The 21065-nt window shown below is 44.7% G+C and overlaps 1 protein-coding gene across 1 annotated transcript in view; it reads left to right on the plus strand.

Moving 5' to 3' along the window:
- The first annotated feature begins 16417 nt into the window (after positions 1–16417).
- The window catches only part of LOC115520578 (sterol 26-hydroxylase, mitochondrial), a 33493-nt gene continuing 28845 nt past the window's right edge, over positions 16418–21065 (plus strand). The window contains exon 1 of the mRNA XM_030325063.1: positions 16418–16906. Coding sequence (XP_030180923.1) covers positions 16643–16906 — 264 coding nt within the window. The 5' untranslated portion in view covers positions 16418–16642. The remainder of the gene's footprint in view (positions 16907–21065) is intronic.

Consider the following 21065-nt stretch of genomic DNA (forward strand, 5'->3'; position numbering starts at 1 on the left):
GATTTTCTGGGCGCCTTGGTGGCTCAGTCGGTTGAGCATCTGACTCTTGATTTCGGCTCAGGTCATGATCCCAGAGTCGTGGGATCTAGGCCCACTTGGGCTCCATGCTGAGTGTGGAGTCTGCTTGGGATTCTTTCTCTCCCTCTCCCCCTCTCCCCAGCTCTCTCTCTCTCTCTCAAAATATAAAAAACAAAATAAAAAAAAAAAAAGATTTTCTGGGATGCCTGGGTGGCGTAGTTGGTTGGGTGTCCAACTTTGGTTCAGGTCATGATCTTGCAGTTCACGAGTTCAAGTCCCATGTCAGGCTCTGTGCTGACAGCTCAGAGCCTGAAGCCTGCTTTGGATTCTGTGTCTCCTTCTCTTTCTGCCTGCCTCCCCCTCCCCCTCCTGCCTTGCTCATGCTCTGTCTCCCTCTCTCTCTCAAAAATAAATAAACATTAAAAAAATGAGATTTTCTAAGAGTAACAAATAAGATCAGACATCAAATCTCAAAAAAAAAAAAAAAAAAGAGCATGTGCTAGCAATACTGGAAACTGTTTAGCCCCTCATTTTGAACAGACAATGTACCTATTGTTTGGTAGCATTACTGCATCTGTTGCATCCACACGACTCCTGAAACAGAATGCTACAGGCAACAGTGACAGTCACAACAAAGTTTATTACAATGAGAGGCAAGGCCGACCGATCGGGACCAACACCCTTGATAAGAGTGTGGCTCCGAACAGCCAGGGTACAGAGTTTTTAAAGCCGATCACATCGTTTTATCATTACCTGGGAACAGAACAGAGAAACAGTTCCCAGATGAGTTAGAAACAGTTGCCACATGAATCAGAAACAGTTATCGAATGAGGTGATTATTTTAGACTTTCTGCCGCTAAGTTGCAACCAGTGGATCTCCTTGATCTTGTCTCTGATGCTCTTTTTTTGAGCTTTTCTTTCCTTCATTGGTAAAGCCTGATTCACAAGAGTATGAAGTATGATTTACAAGAGTAAAAGCAAGGCTGTTATCTTTTGATCTTCAGTGTCAGAACAAAGTTGTTATTTTTCAAGCTGAGTGTTAGCCCTACACTACAGTTTAACCCTTACACATCCTTGTTATACAAGTATCCATCCACACAATATCATTCAGGCATCGCACCTCTCCAGGGACTATGCTGGTGATTCTGCCACCCAATACATTCGCTCCCCAGCTCAATGGCACTGTTCTCTGCAGCTTGGTTCCGAGAAACTCAGTAATGTTGTTAGAATTGTAAGTTAGTCTTCCAAGGTTGGTCCCATAAGCCTTTTGTTGAAATTGTGGGTTTGTGGGTTTGAAAATGGAAGTTGGTCCTTTGGTTTTCTTCTTCTTCTTTTTTTTTAACTTTGTTTACTGAGAGAGAGAAAGAGAGAGAAGAGGCAAGAGAGAGGGAAAGAGAATCCCAAGCAGGCTCCATACTGTCAGTGCTGAGCCTGATGCGAGTCTTGAACTCATGAACTGTGAGATCATGACCTGAACCAAAATCAAGAGTCAGACACTTAACTGACTGAGCCACCCAGCCGTCCCCTTTGGTTTTATTCTTAACCTCTCATTTACTCTAGTGAGTACACTTTGTCATGGGTCCAGCCAAACCTTCTACTATCCTTCAAACTCTCTACAAACCCTCTAACAAGCTTCTAGATTGAGGAATCTTGGAGGGGGCAGGGTACAAATTATATGCACAGCTAGGGGCATGGACACAGAATCCAGCTTTCCTCTCTGGAATGCCATGCCTAATTTTCCACCTAACTCCTACCTATTTCAGCCCTGGGCTGGTCTGGGTCTCCTGCTATCTGTCTCTTTTTCCTTTCCTTCTTTCTCTCCTTCTCTTCCTCCCTCTCTAATTTTTTATGGTGGTAAAATATATATAACATAAAATTTGCCATTTTAGCCATTTTAAGTGTACAACCCAGTAGCGTTAATTACACGCGCATTGGGGCGCCTGGGTGGCTCAGTCGGTTGGGCAGCCGACTTCGGCTCAGGTCATGATCTCGCGGTCCGTGAGTTCTAGCCCCGCGTCAGGCTCTGTGCTGACAGCTCAGAGCCTGGAGCCTGCTTCATATTCTGTGTCTCCCTCTCTCTGACCCTCCCCCGTTCATGCTCTGTCTCTCCCTGTCTCAAAAATAAATAAACGTTAAAAAAAATTCTAAAAAAAAAAAAATTACACGCGCATTGTTACACAACCATTATCACTGCCTACTCCAAATATTTCATCACCCCAAACAGATGGCTAGTGTGGGAGGCTGTTTTTTCCAAAGCTGACTGCAACAATATCTCTGAAAACACGTGTAATCTACAACTGGTCTCACCATTCTTCTGTTAGGAATCGGGGTCTGATTTCCCGCCTCTTGGATCTAGGAGAGCATGTTACTGCTCTGGCTGAAGAGTATGGCAGAAGGGATGCTGTGTCCCTTTTGAAGCTGGGTAATGAAAGATGACGCAGCTTCTGCCTTCTTTGGAACACTCCTGCTTGCAGCGCTTAGCTGTCGTGTAGTAAATCCTACTCCCTCGAAGCTGCTGTACTTTGCAGAAGCCAAGCCACACAGAAAAGCCATGTGAGGACGCTCTGGACAACAGTTCTTGTCTCTGAGCCATCAGGCACTTCCAGATTCTTCCAGTCCCTCGGCCTTTGAATCTTTCAGACTGAGGTTTCAGACATCATAGATGAACAGAAACAAGTCATTCCCGCTGTGCCTGCTCCAGATTCCTGGCTTACAGAATCTGTACGCATAATGCAGTGAAGGTTGTTTTAAGTTGCTAATTCTTTGGACAGTTTGTTATGCAGCCATAGCAGAAGTCTAATACAAATTATTGGTTTTAATGCATAATTAGAACACGTTAGCTCCATTCACTCCTTCCTGCTTTTTGCATTATTGTTGTGATTTAGATCACGTATAGCCAGTCATGCAGATGGCCAAAATATATTTCTCATATAAATTTGATCTTCTTCCATGGTTCCTGGCTCACAGCTTTCAAGACCCTAGGAATTTCCTGAAAGAGACAGAATGAATGGGGGAGGGGCAGAGAGGGAGAGAGACAGAATCTGAAGCAGGCCCCAGGCTCTAAGCTGTCAGCACAGAGCCCCATGCAGGGCTCAAACTCGTGAACAGTGAGATCATGACCTGAGCCAAAGTTGGATGCTTAACTGACTGAGCCACCCAGGTGCCCCTATAAGGTGACTTTTGGAAAGCACCTAAGAATGTGGGCTGGTTGCCAGGGGAACCAACAGTGAGCAGAGGGATGGAACTTTCAGTCCCTCCCCCTGATTTCCAGGGAGGGGAAAGAAGGGACTGGAGGTTGGATCAATCACCAACAGCTAATGATCTAATCAACATGCCTCTGTAATGAAGCCTCCAATAAAAAACCCAAAGGGTAGGGTTTGGAAAGCTTCCAGTCTGGGGAGCCAGAACGCTTCCACATGTCACGGTGCTGGGCCCAAACTCCATGGGGACAGAAGTGCTTTTGTTCTGGGTATTGCCCTATGTTTCTCTTCATCTGGCTGTTGATTTATCTTCTTTTAAATTATTATTTTTTCTTTTTTTATTACGGTATATTATTGTAATTGTTTTTTTTTCTTTTTTCTTTCTTTTTAAAAATTTTTTTTAAATGTTTCTATTTATTTTTGAGACAGAGAGAGACAGAGCATGAGCAGGGGATGGGCAAAGAGAGGGGGAGACACAGAATCCGAAGCGGGCTCCAGGCTCTGAGCTGTCAGCACAGAGCCCGACGCAGGGCTTGAACCCACAAACTGTGAGATCATGACCTGAGCCGAAGTCGGACGCTCAACCGACAGCCACCCAGGCGCCTCTCTTTTAAGTTATTTTTAATAAACTAATAATTCAGTGAGTAATTGGGTTTCCTGAGTTTTGTGAACTGCTCTAGCAAATTAAAGCCCAAAACCTAGGACCGTCTGCATTATAGCTAATCGGTCAGAAGTACAGATAACAACCTGCACTTGTTGTGACTGGCATCTGAAGACCAGTCATGGGAACCTCCAATCTGTAGCTGGGTGGTCAGAAGCACAGGTAACAACCTGGGCTTGCAATTGGCATCTGTAGGGGTGGGGGGCACTCTTGTGGGACTGGGCACATAACCTGTGGAATCTGATGTGGATGTGAACAGTGTCAGAACTGAGTTGAATTGTAGGACAGCCAGCTGGTGTCCAAGCATCACTTGGTGGTGTGGCCTCTCCACCCCAACAGACACGTTGGAATTGCATGAGCAGAACCCTTCACTTAAAGTTACACTTTAATTCTACTATATATTGCAAGACTCCTGAAAGCAACACTTGGCTTTCTGGAGGCTTTCCTTCTTAGATTTTCAGTCTCTCACTTTGCAGCCCTAGGCTTTGACAAATGTCCTGAGAGAGTAATGCTGTGTGCTGGAAATCCCCCATGAGTTCTGCCAACATTTTTTTTCTAGTTTCTCTCCCCTGTGAGTGGTTCTTCTTGAAATGAAAGCCTGGACTTTCAACGTCCTGCCTGTTTCCAGAATTTCCAAATGCTCCCAGTATAAAAATACCTGTAGTGATCAGCTACACATTCTTCTTCCTCAATGTCTTCATCCCTCTCGACCTGCTACTCAAAATGTGGTCTATGGGCCAGGAGCTTGTTAGAAATGGAGAATTCAAGCCCTATCCCAGGCCTCCTGAATCAATACTTTCTCTCCATTTGTTAAAAGAAGTAAATGAAGCTTTGGTTAGAGATTAAACAGGACCCTCTGGTATATTATAATAATGATAATTAATTGAGTGATGAACTTGACTTATATTATCTTCCATTCTTACAACAGCCCTGTAAATTAGGTATGTTTTATTCTTTTTATTAAAGAATTTTAGAAAATTTTATTTATTTATTTATTTATTTATTTATTTATTTATTTATTTATTTTGAGAGAGAGAGAGAGAGTGCGAGCAGGGGAAGGGCAGAGAGAGAGAGTGAGAGAGAGAGAGAATCCCAAGCAGGCTCTGCATCATCAGCGAGGAGCATGATGCCAGGGTTGAACTCGTGAACTGTGGGATCATGACCTGAGCTGGACTCAAGAGTTGGACACCTAACCGACCGAACCACCCCGGCACCCCAGGTAGGTTTTATTCTTATTTAATTGTGGAGAACTGAGGCTTACTCAAGGGGTTATATATAATTTGCTCAAAGTCTCATAGCTAGTAAGTAACATAATTGTAAAGAAATTATAAAGAAATTAATTTCTGGAGTTGTATTATATTATATTTATTATATTATAATTATGTTTATAATTATCAAGAAATTGATTTAAAAAGTTAAGACAACATACAGAAAAAGTATAAAGAATGAAAGTCACATGTAATTCACCACTGTTATTAATTTTGGTATGCATCTTTCCAGTTGTGTGTGTTTGTGAGAGAGAGAGAGAGAGAGAGAGACAGATGAATTGTTGAAATGGTTTTGTGACTTGTTGTTTCTTAACGAAACATCATGAGCATTTTAATACCACCTTGCTCTTTTCACTATATCTGGCTGCCTCTTCTTTCAATAAGTTCTTTTGTGTCAGGATAGGGAGCCGCATTCATGTGTCGGAAAACAGCAGCACTCCTGGTCACTCCCTTTTCATCGAGGGGCCCTCTCCCATCAAGGAAGCAGTGGCTGGCGTGTTTTATCTCATTCTTTTTAGGGAAAGACCCACACAGCAGAGAAGAAAATAGTCATTTATTTGTTTGCGAAATTTCAAGGTCAGACATATGATGAAATATTTACGAAAAACGTATTTGCTTACTGACCGCCAGCCAGAATTTCCTGCTCCGAAGAGCCTAAGATGTGCCTTAGGTGGCAGATGGGGAGACAATGACGAGGAGGTTTAGCAAAAGGAAGTCAGTCGAGAGCACTGCAGAGAGCAAGATGGAGTCACTCACGTCAAACAGTCGCCTGTGTCAAGCAATGACGCAAGCAGCTAAGAGCGTCACAGCAAAGACCAGCACCGGGGGGATGCCACTCAGAACTGACAACCAGCAGGAACAGAGGAGGTCTGCAAAGGCCGAGACAGATGAAATCCCTTTAGAAAGGGAGGATGTTTGAAGCAAACTATCAGAATCTGGACACTGACCCCTCTGGGTGTGACCACTTCAAAAAGGCAGCTGCCACTGAAGGCTTTGGCCGGTGGATCCCCAAACAGAACAGAGACCCTTCACTGCTTGAACAGCATAAGCACTTACTAGTGCCAGGAGCTGACCAGGAGCGGATTGAGGCCTTATCCCAGCTGAGGATCAGACTGCCTTCACTTTTGGTTCGCTAACTTCCTACCCCTGTTCGATCTTGTTTGTTGTGTGACTTGTAGGAGGTGCCCTGCTCTGTGTGACTTCTAGGAAGCCACGTTAAACATGTGAAATGTCATTGTGTTTGGAATCCCGAAGCTGCTTTATAGTGACACTAACCCTGCTTTATGACTGAGTGAAATGGGCCTGTGGAAAGACACAACTTCACAGTGTGCTCACGACAAGCATTCACAATCACCGTGGCTCCCAGCTTTGGAATTCTGGACTCTGATTTTTACTAGCTGTGTGACTTGGGCAAATTATTATTTTTTTTAATTTTTTTTAATGTTTATTTGTTTTTGAGACAGAGAGAGACAGAGCATGAACGGGGGAGGGGCAGAGAGAGAGGGAGACACAGAATCGGAAGCAGGCTCCAGGCTCCGAGCCATCAGTCCAGAGCCTGACGCGGGGCTCGAACTCACGAACCGTGAGATCGTGACCTGAGCCGAAGTCGGACGCTCAACCAACTGAGCCACCCAGGCGCCCCTTGGACAAATTATTTTTAATCTCACCCCTCTGCTTTCTCAAATACTAGAATAATATAAACCTCAGTGTTGATGCAGGAATCAAGTGAATTAATATTAGGAAAGTCTCAGAAGAGTGCTTGGCACAGAATAAGCCCTCAAATGTTAATTCTCCCTCCTTCTCCCTTTCCCTTCTTCCTCTCTTCTTCCTCCTTCTTCTAGGCTAATGTGTGTCTCTGTGTCCTGTACTTCTCCTCTGCCAATGATTTTGAGAATCAGAGATCAGAAAAGACTTGTACCAGCTTCCAGAAGGGAAGTCCCAGAGATTCCCTCATGCCCAATATGAGGACATCTGAGATATGTAGGCAGATGGGCCTGAGATGACCTCAAAGTTCATGCCCTGAGTTCAGGAAGAGTCAGATGCTTCCAGGAGCCCATGAAGGATGCAGAGGCAGGAGAGAGTTGTGTGTGTGCGGTGATGGGTGGGGGGCGGGGGGAGGGTGAGACCCTTTGGTCACGAATAGGGTTGGAGTGTGCAGTCAGGCAGAAATGAGGGCATTTCAGTATGAGCCAACAGCAACTGAAGACCAGGTTGGAATCTTCACATGTGTTGGGCACAATGTAATTCCCTAAAATTAGACCCAACCACAGTATTGCACCTGCAATTCTGACACAAACTAGCGGGAGTTAGTGTTGCCTTTACAGGTTAAGGGAACAGTCCCCAACAAGACTGCCCTCACTTCAGATGCCACCTGCAAGTTGGGGGGTCCCCAAACCCCCTATGCTTTTGACCAACTGGCTGCAGTTTCAGGGATTCCCACACCCTTATGAGGCTTGATAATTCACAAGGATGACTTACAGAACTTGGGAAAGTTCTATCCTTAAAATTACAGTTTTATTAAAAAGCATCTGAAAGAGGACCAGACAAAAGAAGAGACCAATAGGAGGATCTTGAGCAACAGAGCTTCCATGTCCTCTCTTCTTGGAATCAGGAGGTGTCACCGTTCTAGAATATTCCTGCATTTGACAACCAGGAAACTCAACTGGGCTTTGGCATCTGGGGTTTTTATTGGCATTTTGTTACATAGGCAGGATCTAACATATGGGCAAGCTCTCTGGCATGACTACCCCCCATCCTGAAACTATCTAGGGATCTGCTGCCACACTCCTATCCCTCATGTAATTCCAACAGCTTGGAGGCTCCAGCTCGGGACCCGGGGACAAAGACCAGACAAATTCTGTATTACACAGCAGCAAGCATCCCTAAATTTGCGCAAGATAACTTTCTGATACAAAATGGAATTCCAAATAAGCGCATGTCAGCCTCAGAAGGTCAGCATATATCCTTGGGGCAATTTCTAGAGACCTCAGGAGGCAGCGCCAGTTGGGATAATGGTGAGCTGCTCCCCCCACAAAGGCTCGAGTCACAAGGACTGGAGGACACCGTTTGCTCCAGGCAGATAATTATGTGGGGCCAGGCAAGGGGTCCTACCTTCCTATGGGCCATCACCCAGCCTCTGGTTATCAGGATAATAGTGAGCTCCTCTCCACCTCCCATTTCTGCAGTAGAAATGTTCATACAACTTCGTCCTTCCTCTCTCCCCTCACATCTAGTGGAAAGAGCATTGAACTCAGTGCCCAATTCCTGGGTTCAAAGTCCAGTTCTGCCACTGACCTTTCTTTACCTCTCTGAACTTTAGTTTTCCTTTTTTTTTTTTTATTTTTTAAATGTTTACTTATTTATTTTGAGAGAGAGAGGAAGAGTGTGAGCAGGGGAGGGTCAGAGAGAGAGGGAGACACAGGATCAGAGCAGGCTCCAGGTTCTGAGCTGTCAGCACAGAGCCAGACATGGGGCTCGAATTCACAAACCATGAGATCATGACCTAAGCTGAAGCCTGACTTTCAATGGACTGAGCCACCCAGGTGCCCCTGAACTTTAGTTTTTCTTCCCTGGAGAAGGAGAATAATGACCTTTAACTATTCAAGGAGACTGTGGTATTCAAATAAACAGCTGTGAGTAGGCAGGTTTTTTTTCTTTTTTAAGTTTATTTATTTATTTTGAGAGAGAGAAAGAGAGAGAGAGAGAGAGAGAATCCCAAGTAGGCCTCTCAGTGTCAGCACAGAGCCCAATGTGAGGCTTGAACTCACAAATGGTGAGATCCTGACCTGGGTCAAAACCAAGAGTCAGACACTTAACTAACTGAGCCACCCAGGTGTCCCATGTCAGTAGTCTTTTTAAAAAGAGGCAGTATATGGGAATGCAAGATGGTTCAGCCACTCTGGAAAACACTAGGGAGGTTCCTCAGAAAACTAAAAATAGAACTACCCTACGACCCAGCAATTGCACTACTAGGCATTTATCCAAGGGATACAGGTTTGTTTCGAAAGGACACATGCACCCCCATGTTTATAGCAGCACTGTCGACAATAGCCAAAGTATGGAAAGAGCCGAAATATCCATCGATGGATGAATGGATAAAGAAGATGTGGTATATATATATACAATGGAGTATTACTCGGCAATCAAAAAGAATGCAATCTTGCCATTTGCAATGACGTGGATGGAACTGGAGGGTATTATGCTAAGTGAAATTAGTCAGTCAGATAAAGACAAAAATCATATGACTTCACTCATATGACTTCACTCATAATATAAAAACAGGGAGGGGGACAAAACATAAGAGACTCATAAATATGGAGAACAAACTGAGGGTTACTGGAAGGGTTGTGGGAGGGGGGATGGGCTAAATAGATAAGGGGCTTTAAGGAATCTATTCCTGAAATCAGTGTTGCACCATATGCTAACTAATTTGGATGTAAATTTAAAAAAATTAAAAAATTAAAAAAAAAAATAAAAAGAAGCAGTCTAGGGGTGCCTGGGTTGCTGAGTCGGTTAAGCGTCTGACTTCAGCTCAGGTCATGGTCTCACAGTTGGCAAGTTCAAGTCCAGCGTTAGGCTGACAGCTCAGAGTCTGGAGCCTGCTTCAGATTCTGTGTCTCCCTCTCTCTCTGCCTGTCCCCCGCTCATTCTACCTCTCTCCCTTTCTCTCTCTCTCTCTCAAAAATAAATACTTTTAAAAAAGAGGCAGTATATCAGTTGTCTCAGGCTGCTATTATAAAGTACCACAGACAGGGTGGCTTGACCAGCAGACATTTATTTTCTCACAGTTCTGGAGGCCAGAAGTCTGAGATCAAGGTGTCTGCGGGGTTGGTGTTTTCCTAAGATCTCTCTCTTTTTGGCTCGTAGACATCCTCCTCAGGTGTCTTCACTTGGTTTCCTCTGTGTGTGTGTCTGTGTCCAAATCTCCCCATAAGGTCCTGTGAGTTTAGGGGCCATTCAACCTCATCTCACCTCAATCACCTCTTCAAAGGCCCTATCTCCAAATATAGTCACGTTCTGAGGTGCTGGGGGTTAAGACTTCAGCACGTGGATTTGGGGGGTCGACGATTCAGTCCATCACAAGCAGTATTTCAAATGGGACTGCATTAGCTCAGGAACAGGCAGAGAGAAGAGTGGGGCATAAAGCAGGGGGTGAAAACCAGCACACACACAGATTTTGTTTGCACTGATTAATTTGTTTATTAAAGCTGTAGGAGGTTTTCATATAAAAATTCAGATTTTGGGGGCTGCTCTTCTAAAATCTAAGAGTTCCAGGGGCGCTTGGGTGGCTCAGTTGGTTAAGCGTCTGACTAGGCTCAGGTCATGAGCTCACAGTTCATGAGTTCCAGCCCCGTGTCGAGCTCTGTGCTGAGAGCTGGGAGCCCGGAGCCTGCTTCAGATTCTGTGTCTTCCTCTCTCTGTGCCCCTCCCCTGCTCACACTCTGTCTCTCTGTCTCTCTCTCTCTCAAAAATAAACATTAAAAAAAATAAAAAATAAAATAAAATCTAAGAGTTCTAGCCACACCAGGCCTGTATTCCCACATGGAAACACTTGGCTGAAGCTGGGTGGTAGCTGCCCTGGGGCTGAATCCTGTAGTTGCCCCAATTCCCAGCACACCCCCCACCCCCTCATTGCCTATTCTGATCCCCAGCCTGGTCTGTTTCACCTAAAGTTGTTATGGCTTTTGGCCTCTGGGATGAAGAACAGAGAAATAGAAATAGATTCAAATGCATACTAGAAATGAAGAAAAAATGTATGTGGTATTTCAAACCTATGGGGATACATTGTGTGGAAGAATTGACCATGCCATCCCATCCCCAATCGGAGGACAATTTTTTAATGTTTATTTATTTTGAGAGAGAGAGAGAGAGAGAGAGAGAGAGAGAGAGAGAGATACAGAGCATGAGTGGGGGAGGGACAGAGAGAGAGGGAACCACAGAATCCGAAGAGAGTTCCAGGCTCTGAGCTGTCAGCACAGAGCCTGATGTGGGGCTTGAACCCACAGACCATGAGATCATGACCTGAGCTGAAGCTGGATGGATGCTCAACCGACTGAGACACCCAGGCGCCCCATTTGGAGGACAATTGTTGACTTGAGTTTAAGGCAAGTGCTTTTCGCCAGGTGTCAGAGAGTGCAGTCATTAAGTGCTAGTGTAGAGCTTCTGTGATGCCAGTAGTTCTACCAGACCCCAAGAAAGGCAGGAGAGAAACCAGTTGCTTTGTTCTTCAGCAAAATAATTGATGCTCACTCATTCTATTTAATTTAAAAGGAAATATTTTTGCTTCAATACGGTTTAGGCTGCACAAATTACAAAAGTAATTTGTCTAGAGTGAGATGCTTACTTTTACAGGTCAGCTGGTAGAGGAACCATGTCAGCAATCCTGGCGCCATGTTCGCTGGTGGGAATATTGTGAATAAAATAGGAACTGGAGGTTCTTCCTTCATCATCGGCCAAGAGCTGGGTGCCCACCCACCCTGTGCCTCTGGGACCATTGGTTGAAACTCAGGGTTGGATGAAACTACCAAACTAAGGCTCAGAACCTTTTCTGAAGAAAAGAATCCAGGCTCCTTGGGGAAGAGGTGGGGTTTTCCCAAGGAAGGGAAAGTAGAGTTTCTCCACTTCAAGACTTGAAGAAGAGAATGCAAGAGGGACAATGAACAAACCCAGAGCTGCAGAACCCAGTTATAAAGCTGTGGAAGAAGCATCTGAAGCACAGGGTCATGAAGGTCTAGGGCACCAGCTGCCTAGCTTCGGGCAACTTGAAGGAGAACGTCGGGTTCTCCTATGTAGGGATTCCCCTCTGAAAATGTGCTGTATGGTGTTGGGAACACTAAAGAGGCAGAGTGGCGTGATATGAATGGGTATGTCCCTTCCCATATCCTCCTGGCCTCCAGTGAGGATGGAGGGTAACCTTGGGTAAACTGTAGCTCTGAGCTGCAGGTGGTAATTGTAATATCAGAGGATGATCCAGAGACAGCTCCTGAAAGCTACATGGCACCAAAGGAATGTTCTGGAGTCAAATGGAAGATCAAATCTGCTAAGTCTTATAATTTAAAGGATGCTGCTCCCCCCAGATAGGAGATGGGGGCACCCCCAGCAAATTCCTGAGCTATTATTTAATAAATGATGTTGGAATAATTAGATGTTATTTAATTTAATAACAGTGGGATAATTAGATATGTTAACACCCCAGGTCAAACCGGAAACAAAAATTAATTTCAGATGGATTGACTTGCTAATTGTGAAAAAAAAAAAAAAAAAACAGCATGTAAAAAACAAAGCTATTAAATATAAGGTAAAGTATATGAAAGTTTTTCCCCCTAATAATCTTGGGATAGTCCCAAGCAAGATTTGACACCAAAAAGTCATTAAAGGAAAAATTGCCAGACTGGACCACACAGAAATGAACAAAAGATATCTTAAATACAGCCAAGTTATAGGGAACAGATGACCAGGAGAAAATACTTGTAGTATATATAACAGAGAAAGGTTAGTCTCCCGAAATAGGAAAAGAAGACCAACAAACTAATAAGAAAGAAAAAACAACAACAACAACAGGAAAAAGATGAAAGGATATAATTAAGGGCTTCATAGAAGAAATAGAACGGGTCCATAAGAATATGCATTTTTATGTCAATACTGCCCAAAGCAATCTATATATTCAATGCAATACCTATCAAAATAACACCAGCATTCTTCACAGAGCTAGAACAAACAATCCTAAAATTTGTATGGAACCATAAAAGACCCCAAATATCTGACGCAACCTTGAAAAAGAAAACCAAAGCTGGAGGCATCACAATCCCGGACTTCAAGCTGTATTACAAAGCTGTAATCATCAAGACAGTATGGTACTGGCACAAGAACAGACACTCAGATCAATGGAACAGAATAGAAAACCCAGAAATGGACCCATGAACATATGGCCAACTAATCTTTGACAAAGCAGGAAAGAATATCCAATGGAATAAAGACAGTCTCTTCAGCAAGTGGTGCTGGGAAAACTGGACAGCGACATGCAGAAAAATGAACCAGGACCACTTTCTTACACCATACACAAAAATAAACTCAAAATGGATGAAAGACTTAAACGTAAGAGAGGAAGCCATCAAAATCCTCAAGTAGAAAGTGGGCAAAAACCTCTTTTACCTCGGCCGCAGCAACTTCTTACTTAACATGTCTCCAGAGGCAAGGGACACAAAAGCAAAAATGAACTATTGGGACTTCATCAAAATAAAAAGCTTCTGGGGTGCTTGGGTGGCTCAGTCGGTTGAGCGTCTGACTTCGGCTCAGGTCATGATCTCACAGCTCGTGAGTTCGAGCCCCATCTCGGGCTCTGTGCTGACAGCTTGGAGCCTGGAGCCTGATTTGGATTCTGTGTCTCCCTCTCTCTCTGCCCCTAACCCACTCGCATCCTGGCTCTGTCTCAAAAATAAATAAACATTAAAAAAAATAAAAATAAATAAAAATATTCTGCACAGTGAAGGAAACAATCAGCAAAACTAAAAGGCAACCGATGGAATGGGAGAAGATATTTGCAAACGACGTACCAGACAAAGGGTTAGTATCCAAAATCTATAAAGAACTTAGGAAACTCAACACCCAAAAAACAAATAATCCAGTGAAGAAATGGACAAAAGACATGAATAGACACTTTTCCAAAGAAGACATCAAGATGGTCAGCTGACACATGAAAAAATGCTCAACATCACTCATCATCAGGGAAATACAAATCAAAACCACAATGAGATACCACCTCACACTTGTCAGAATGGCTAACATGAACAATTCAGGCAACAACAGATGTTGGCGAGGATGCGGAGAAAGAGGATCTCTTTTGTGTTGTTGGTGGGAATACAAACTGGTGCAGCCACTCTGGAAACCAGTATGGAGGGTCCTCAAAAAATCAAAAATAGAACTACCCTATGACCCAGCAATTGCATTATTAGGTATTTATCCAAGGGATACAGGTGTGCTGTTTCAAAGGGGCACATGCACCCCAGTGTTTATAGCAGCCCTATCAACAGTATCCAAAGTATGGAAAGAGCCCGAATGCCCATCAACAAATGAATGGATAAAGATGTGGTATATATATATATACAATGGATAATTACTTGGCAGTCAAAAAGAGTGAAATCTTATCATTTGCAACTATGTGGATGGAACTAGAAGGTATTATGCTAAGAGAAATTAGTCAGAGAAAGACAAATATCTTATGACTTCACTCATATGAGTACTTTAAGATACAAAACAGATGAACATAAGGAAAGGGAAGCAAAAATAATATAAAAACAGGGAGGGGGACAAAACATAAGAGACTGTTAAATATGGAGAACAAACAGAGGGTTGCTGGAGGGGTTGTGGGAGGGAGAGATGGGTTAAATGGGTAAAGGGCATTAAGGAATCTACTCCTAAAATCATTGTTGCACTATATGCTAACTTGGATGAAATTTAAAAATAAATAAATAAATTATAAAAAATGAAATGAAATGAAATAAAATGAAATAAAGTAAAAAAAAAATTAAGGGGTGCCTGGTGGCTCAGTCCATTAAGATACCCCACCACCGATTCTTGATTTTGGCTCAGGTCATGATCTCACAGTTCATGGGATCAAGCCCCAAGTCAGGCTCTGTGCTGACATCTCTTCTACTTGTTCTCTTGCTCTCTCTCAAAATAAAACACTAGAATGAATGAATAAATAAATAAATAAATAAATAAATAAATAAATAAATAACATTTTTAAAAGTTTATTTATTTATTGAGGAGCGGAGGGACAGAAAGAGAGACACAGAGAGAGAATCCCAAGCAGGCTCTGCCCTCACCGTGGAGCCCTGCGTGGGGCTCAATCTCACATACCTTGAGATCACGACCTAAGCCAAAATCAAGAATCAGTGGTGAGGTGCCTGAGTCGGGCTCTGTGCTGACAGATCAGAGCCTGGAGCCTGCTTTGGATTCTGTGTCTCCCTTTCTCTGCCCTCCCCAGCTCGCGTTATGTCTCTCTCTCTCTCTCTCTCCCCCCGTCAAAAATAAATAAACATTAAAAAGAATACAATGGGCATATTTAACGGTAGGTTAGACACAGCTGAATAGAGAATTAATGAGCTAGAAGAGAAAAAAGGATTTTAAAAATGTAGAAAAGTGGGTAAAAGACAAGAAGGATCAGTCAGAAGGTCTAACATATGTATAATCTGAAGTCCTAGGAGAGAAATGGAAAAACAGATTAGGGTAGAAGAAATGTTTGAACAGATAATGTCAGAAAAACTCCCAAACTGATGAAAGATTTTCAGTCGCAGATTGAAGAAACTTTATGTCCCCTAAAGGGATAAATAAAAATAAATCCACATGTAGCCACCTTAGCTGACCCTCTAATTGTTGCCCCTTTGAACCTAATGTGCCCTTTCTCCTTCTGGCTCTTTATAAAAAAGAAAAAAAAAAAAAAAGACAATTCTTCCAGTGTTCTTAGAACAAGCCTTACCATCCTGCTGGTTCTCTCACTAATGGGTTGCATAATCTTTGATCTGTGTTTATTTTATATTTGTACAAGCCATGTTTTTAACGTTTTGAAATAGAAGTAACTTTTCAATACACTTTGAATATATGTGAAAAAAAGGATTCATGAAACAATAATCTTTCTTATTGGCAGTATTTTCTATACTGCTTTATTCTTTTTTATCTTATTAAGAAAATAATTCTGGTTGCAGTCACTAAATCTGGGCTCAACCTGCACTTTGAAAAACGCTGCCTTGTCAGATTCAGGAGTGTGTGTGCGCGCGTTGGGGGTTGGGGGTTGGGTAGAATTGCATTAACAACCCCTTAATATTTAAATTTGTTTGCCAGTTTGGCTTTCACCCTCCAGGAATCAGATGACCTTGGATTTGGGACGGGTTTTCTTTTCTTTCTTTCTTTTCTTCTCTTTTCTCTAGTGGCTGGGCGCTCGGACAACCAGCGGGCGCATAGGAAAAGCCAGTGGCCGGTTTAATCTCAGCAGCCTGTTCCAGCTCCCGGGGAAGGGAGGACAGCTGGGGCGATGGCGCCCTGGGGTGGCCAACCCGCAGGTCAGACGACGGCCAGTCTCACTCACTGGGTGGGGCTTCCGAGAACTTTGTTCCACTGCGAACCAAAGTACCGTCCAGAGAACTTCAAGTTCTCGCTGAGAGTCCGCGAGAGAGCAAGGTGGGGAGTCGCGGCATTGGCGGCCACGGTCGGGGCTCGGGCGGTCTCCGTATATCCCCCGGGACAGCCTCCGCGGCGGCGTGGGCCGGCCCCTCCCCCGGGCCTCAGGCTCACGGCTGGAGGAGGTGGCTTCTGTGCGTCGGTTAGGTCCTGTTGGAGAGACTCAGGACCGCGAGGGAAAGTGAGCGGTAAGGGGCCTGGCCAGCCTGCGCCCGGCCTACCCGGCGGCTGGCGCCTTGACCCCGCCCCCTTGGGATTGATCTCTGAGCGGGTTCCAGGCGCTCTTCACTCGCGGTCCAAAGACGCGGGCGGCGCGGGCCATGGATCGCGTGGCTGCGTTGAGGGGCGCGAGGCTGCGGTGGGCGCTGCTGGGGACGCGGGTGGCCCTCCCTGGCCTTTGCCCGCACGGGGCCAGAGCCAAGGCCGCGATCCCCGCCGCCGTCTCGGCCACCGCCGAGACTCCTGGAAACGGGCCTGGCGACCGGAGGCTGCGGACCCTGGAGGAGATTCCGGGGCCGGGGCAGCTGCGCAGTTTCTTCCAGCTGTTAGTGCAAGGCTACGTTCTGCACTTACACAAGCTCCAGGTAACCGAGCGGGGGCGGGGGCGGGGCGGGGGAGAGGGTGGGGGCTCGCGACTGGGGGGTGGGGGTGAGCACAAGGATAAAGAAGCTGGAGATGGGGACACGTTGGACCAAAAGTGAAGGACACGAGAATTTAGCTCAGGACCGACTGGAGCTATGGTCATAGACTGGAAATCTGTAGGGATTATGTGCGAAGGGTAGACAGAACCCTGTGAACCGAAATGAATAGGTCCCGGAGTGGTATGAATCAGGAGGGCACCAGGGAGGAGGGGACTTGGGAGACCAGGTTTGGAATGAACAGGGGTAGGGGTGCCTGGGTGGCTCAGAGAGTTAAGCACCTGACTTCAGCTCAGGTCATGACCTCTGGGTTCGTGGGTGTGAATCTCTTGCTGGGCTCTGTACTGACAGCTGGGAGCCTGGAGACTGCTTTGGATTCAGGGTCTCCCTCTCTCTCTGCCCCTCCCCTGCTTGCACTCTGCCTCTCTCTCTCTCTTAAAAATAAACATTAAACTTTTTTTTTTAAATAAAATGAACAGGGGTTGAGAGAGGAGAGAACTGTCTTGGTAACATTACTTGGTAATGTAAGGGTACAAGCTGCCAGATGTGGCACAACGACTGTTTACTTGTGTGGTGATGTTGGCGACCACAGACTTCTTCCAAAGGAAATGGATTCTGGAGGATTATGGTCGTCAAGCAATTCGCAGGATAGATTTTCCCACAGAGAGAAAAATGTCACTTCTCGAGTGAAAGCAAAATCATAGACATTAAGGAAAAGGAACATTTGTTTAAATTAAGGAATCCAGTAAGAAGAGTTTATTCAGTGAAATGCACATGGAGGCAGATAACCCACTCTGGATGGACAGAGATGGGAAAACCCGATGTTGGCTAAGTTGGAAGAGTTTTAGGAAATGAACTGAACAGATTCACCTCAGATCTGTCTTCCTAATGACTATGAAAAAATATAAACACGTCCACTCTGCTCCAGGCATGTTTCCAAGTGCTGGGATTCATTGAGAGGTGACCAGTGCCCTCAGTGCTGAGCTGGAAGCTTATACCCTAGGGTTTATATGCTCCTTTGGGGGAAGAGGGAGAGAGGGAAGTGAACAGATCAATAAACAGCTAATTTGAGGCAGAGAACTTGAGTGCCCTGAGAGGAGAAGCCTGCCCAGGGTTGGGGATTGGGTGGCACCTTTGATTCATTTATTTGCTCTCCAGGCACATGTGTGGTCATCAGTGATTGGCAGGAAGAGTGGGCAGGCCTTTGGCCGGGCTGGTGAACAGGCTGGTTACCATGTCCCTGTGCTGGGCAGTAGTCAGAAACTCAGAAGAGCTCTGGGCACTGGGGATAGGACAGGTCTTTGAGGAGGGCCATGAAGGTCAGACAAAGGGCCCTGGTTCCTCCGAGGGGCCATGGTGGGCTCTTGAGCAGGCACGGGGTGAAGATGGCCTCTAGGGGGCACTGTCGAGGTTATGGTGTGTGCAGTAGGATGGATTAGACAGGATTGGTAGAGAGGGCCTCTGGGGACAAAGGATCGGGTGTGGCAGTATCTGAGGCACCCTCCAGACAAAGCTGGACAGGGAGTTGAGGATGAGGGTGAAAATGGCTATGAGGGCTTGAAGTGCTTGAAGTGCTTAGCTCTTGTTTCTTAGATTTGGTGGGCAGGTCACAAGACACATAGAGCTGGTTTAAAACATCATTCCTTCTGGGCTCAGCTTTAAGATACCAAGTAAGCTGAGAAACCAGAGTTCTGTAAACTTTTCCTGCTTGATTTAACCTCTAGAAATAGGAGAGGCCCAGTGAATGCCCCAAGGGTGGCGACTAAGGATTCCTCCTCATTTCATAGGGAGAGTTTACTGGAAGGTTTTGCTGAGGATTATCTCTAGAGCAGTAACTACCAAAGAAATTCTAGACCACCCTAGGAGGTGGAGGAGGAAGAGAAGAAAGCCAGGAATGTGTAGCCTTTTATTATTATTATTTTTTTTTAGTGTTTATTTATTTTTGAGAGAGAGAGCACGGGAGAGACACAGAATCCGAAGGGAGGATTCTCCCAGGGCTCTAACTCACAAACTGGGAGATCATGACCTGAGCCGGAAGTAGGATGCTTAACTGACTAAGCCATCCAGGCGCCCCAGGAATGTGTAGCCTTTTAAAGGAGCAGCCAGGGCTAGGATTTTGGAGAGTCCCCTGGCTCCTGCCCTGTATCCCAGAGATCTGGAGTCACATGAACCTTCCCAGGGCACTGGTGGAAATTATACTAGCCCTTCCCACTACATGTGACTGGTGTGAGTTAATAAAGAGTGAAAGCCTGCGCATCTATAAAACCCTGTTAATACCCCTATTGAGAAGGAGGATACATTTCAGTGACCCACTTTGTATCATTTCAGATTTGTTTGGTTGCCTCTCACAGTGGCTTAAACGATAAAGTAGCTTTATTGGTTCATATAACCAAAAAGTCTAATAGTTGAATGCCCTACAGCTATATAGCCTGGTCTAGAGATTGATGAGATCATCAAAGCTATAGTTTTGCTTTTCTGCAGTTCTCTTGGCTCTGCTGCCTTGCAAAAGTTAGTTGACTGGCCTGGGTTAATTGCCTGTCTCTGAACCCATCATAGTGGCCATTGACATACTCTAATTAGCTTAGACACATGTAGGCTCACCTCTAAAGCTGGGGTTGGGGTCCCTCCCACCTCAACCAGGTGAGTGCTGCACAAAGCAGAGCAGTTGAAGTTGATATAAAGGCAGCTGACCATAATATCCCCTCGGCACCCTCGACTGTCGGGTCGAAACTGCATATCACACACAAAAATAATAAAGTCAGCTCAGGAGAGCATTGTAGGACTTAAGGGAGTGGAGTAGGGACTGGGACACGTGAAAATCGTGCTAGTCCATAAATGCAGTTCCCTTCTCTTTCTTAAAGAAAATAATATCAAGAGTGCTAGAAAAATGAAATGTGAACGTATGTTAAATTTATATGTAAACTTATGTTAAGTTGATGTCTTTCAAAGATGGGGACCCAGAGACTGGTGAGATCAGTCATCTGTTCTGTAGCTCTTATTGCAGACTGCCTTCATGTGCCCCACTTTGCCTTGTGCCCATAATTGTCATTTCATGTGTCATGTTTCTCTCTCTCTCTCTCTCTCTCTCTCTCTCTTTTTATTTATTTATTTTTGAGATAGAGTGAGCGGAGTAGGGGCAGAGAGGAAAGGAGAGAGAGAATCGCAAGCAGGCTCCACACTATCAGCCCAGAACCTGACATGAGGTTCAAACTCATGAAGTGTGGGATCATGACCTGAGCTGAAATCAAGAGTCAGATGCTTAACTGACTGAGCAACTCAGGTGCCCCTCTCTTTTTTTATAGTTACAATTTTTTTCTTTTCTTTTTTTAAAAAGTGTATTTATTTTAATTAATTAATTTAGAGAGCATGAGCGGCGGAGGGGCAGAGAGAGAGGGAGAGAGAGAATCCCAAGCAGACTCCACACTGTCAACTCGGAGTCCAGTGAGGGGCTCTAATCCATGAACTGTGAGATCATGACCTGAGCTGAGATCAGGAGTCAGACGCTTAACCGACTGAGCCACCCAGGTACCCCTCCTGTAGTAACTCTTAAGATCTCTCTTAGAGACTCTTAAATACAGAGGACAAACTGAGGGTTGCTGAAGGAGGGGGTGGGGGGTGGATTAAATGGGGGATGGGAATTAAGGTGAGTACTTTTCAGGATGAGCACTGGGTGTCATATGTAAGAGACGAATGACTGGATTCTACTCCTGAAGCCAAAACGACACTGTATGTTAACTAAATTGAAAATAAATTAATAATAAAAAAAAAAGAAAGTGAAAAGACAGTCCATAGAATGGGAGGAAATATTTGCAAATCATGTATCTGATAAAGAACTTGGGTCCAGAATATATAAGAACTTATACAGTTCAATAATCAAATAACTAACTCAATTTTTTAAATGAAAGCAGTATTGGAATAGGCATTTCTCCAAAGAAGGTATATAAATGGCTTAAAAGCACATGGAAAAATGATCTATATCATTAGCCACTAGAGGGATGCAAATAATAACCGGAAGAGGGGTGCCTGGGTGGCTCAGTCGAGCATCCAACTTCAGCTCAGGTCATGATCTTGCTACTACCAGTGCAGAACCCACTTCGGATCCTCT

Source organism: Lynx canadensis, chromosome C1 (assembly GCF_007474595.2).
Source record: "Lynx canadensis isolate LIC74 chromosome C1, mLynCan4.pri.v2, whole genome shotgun sequence".
NCBI lineage: Eukaryota > Metazoa > Chordata > Mammalia > Carnivora > Felidae > Lynx > Lynx canadensis.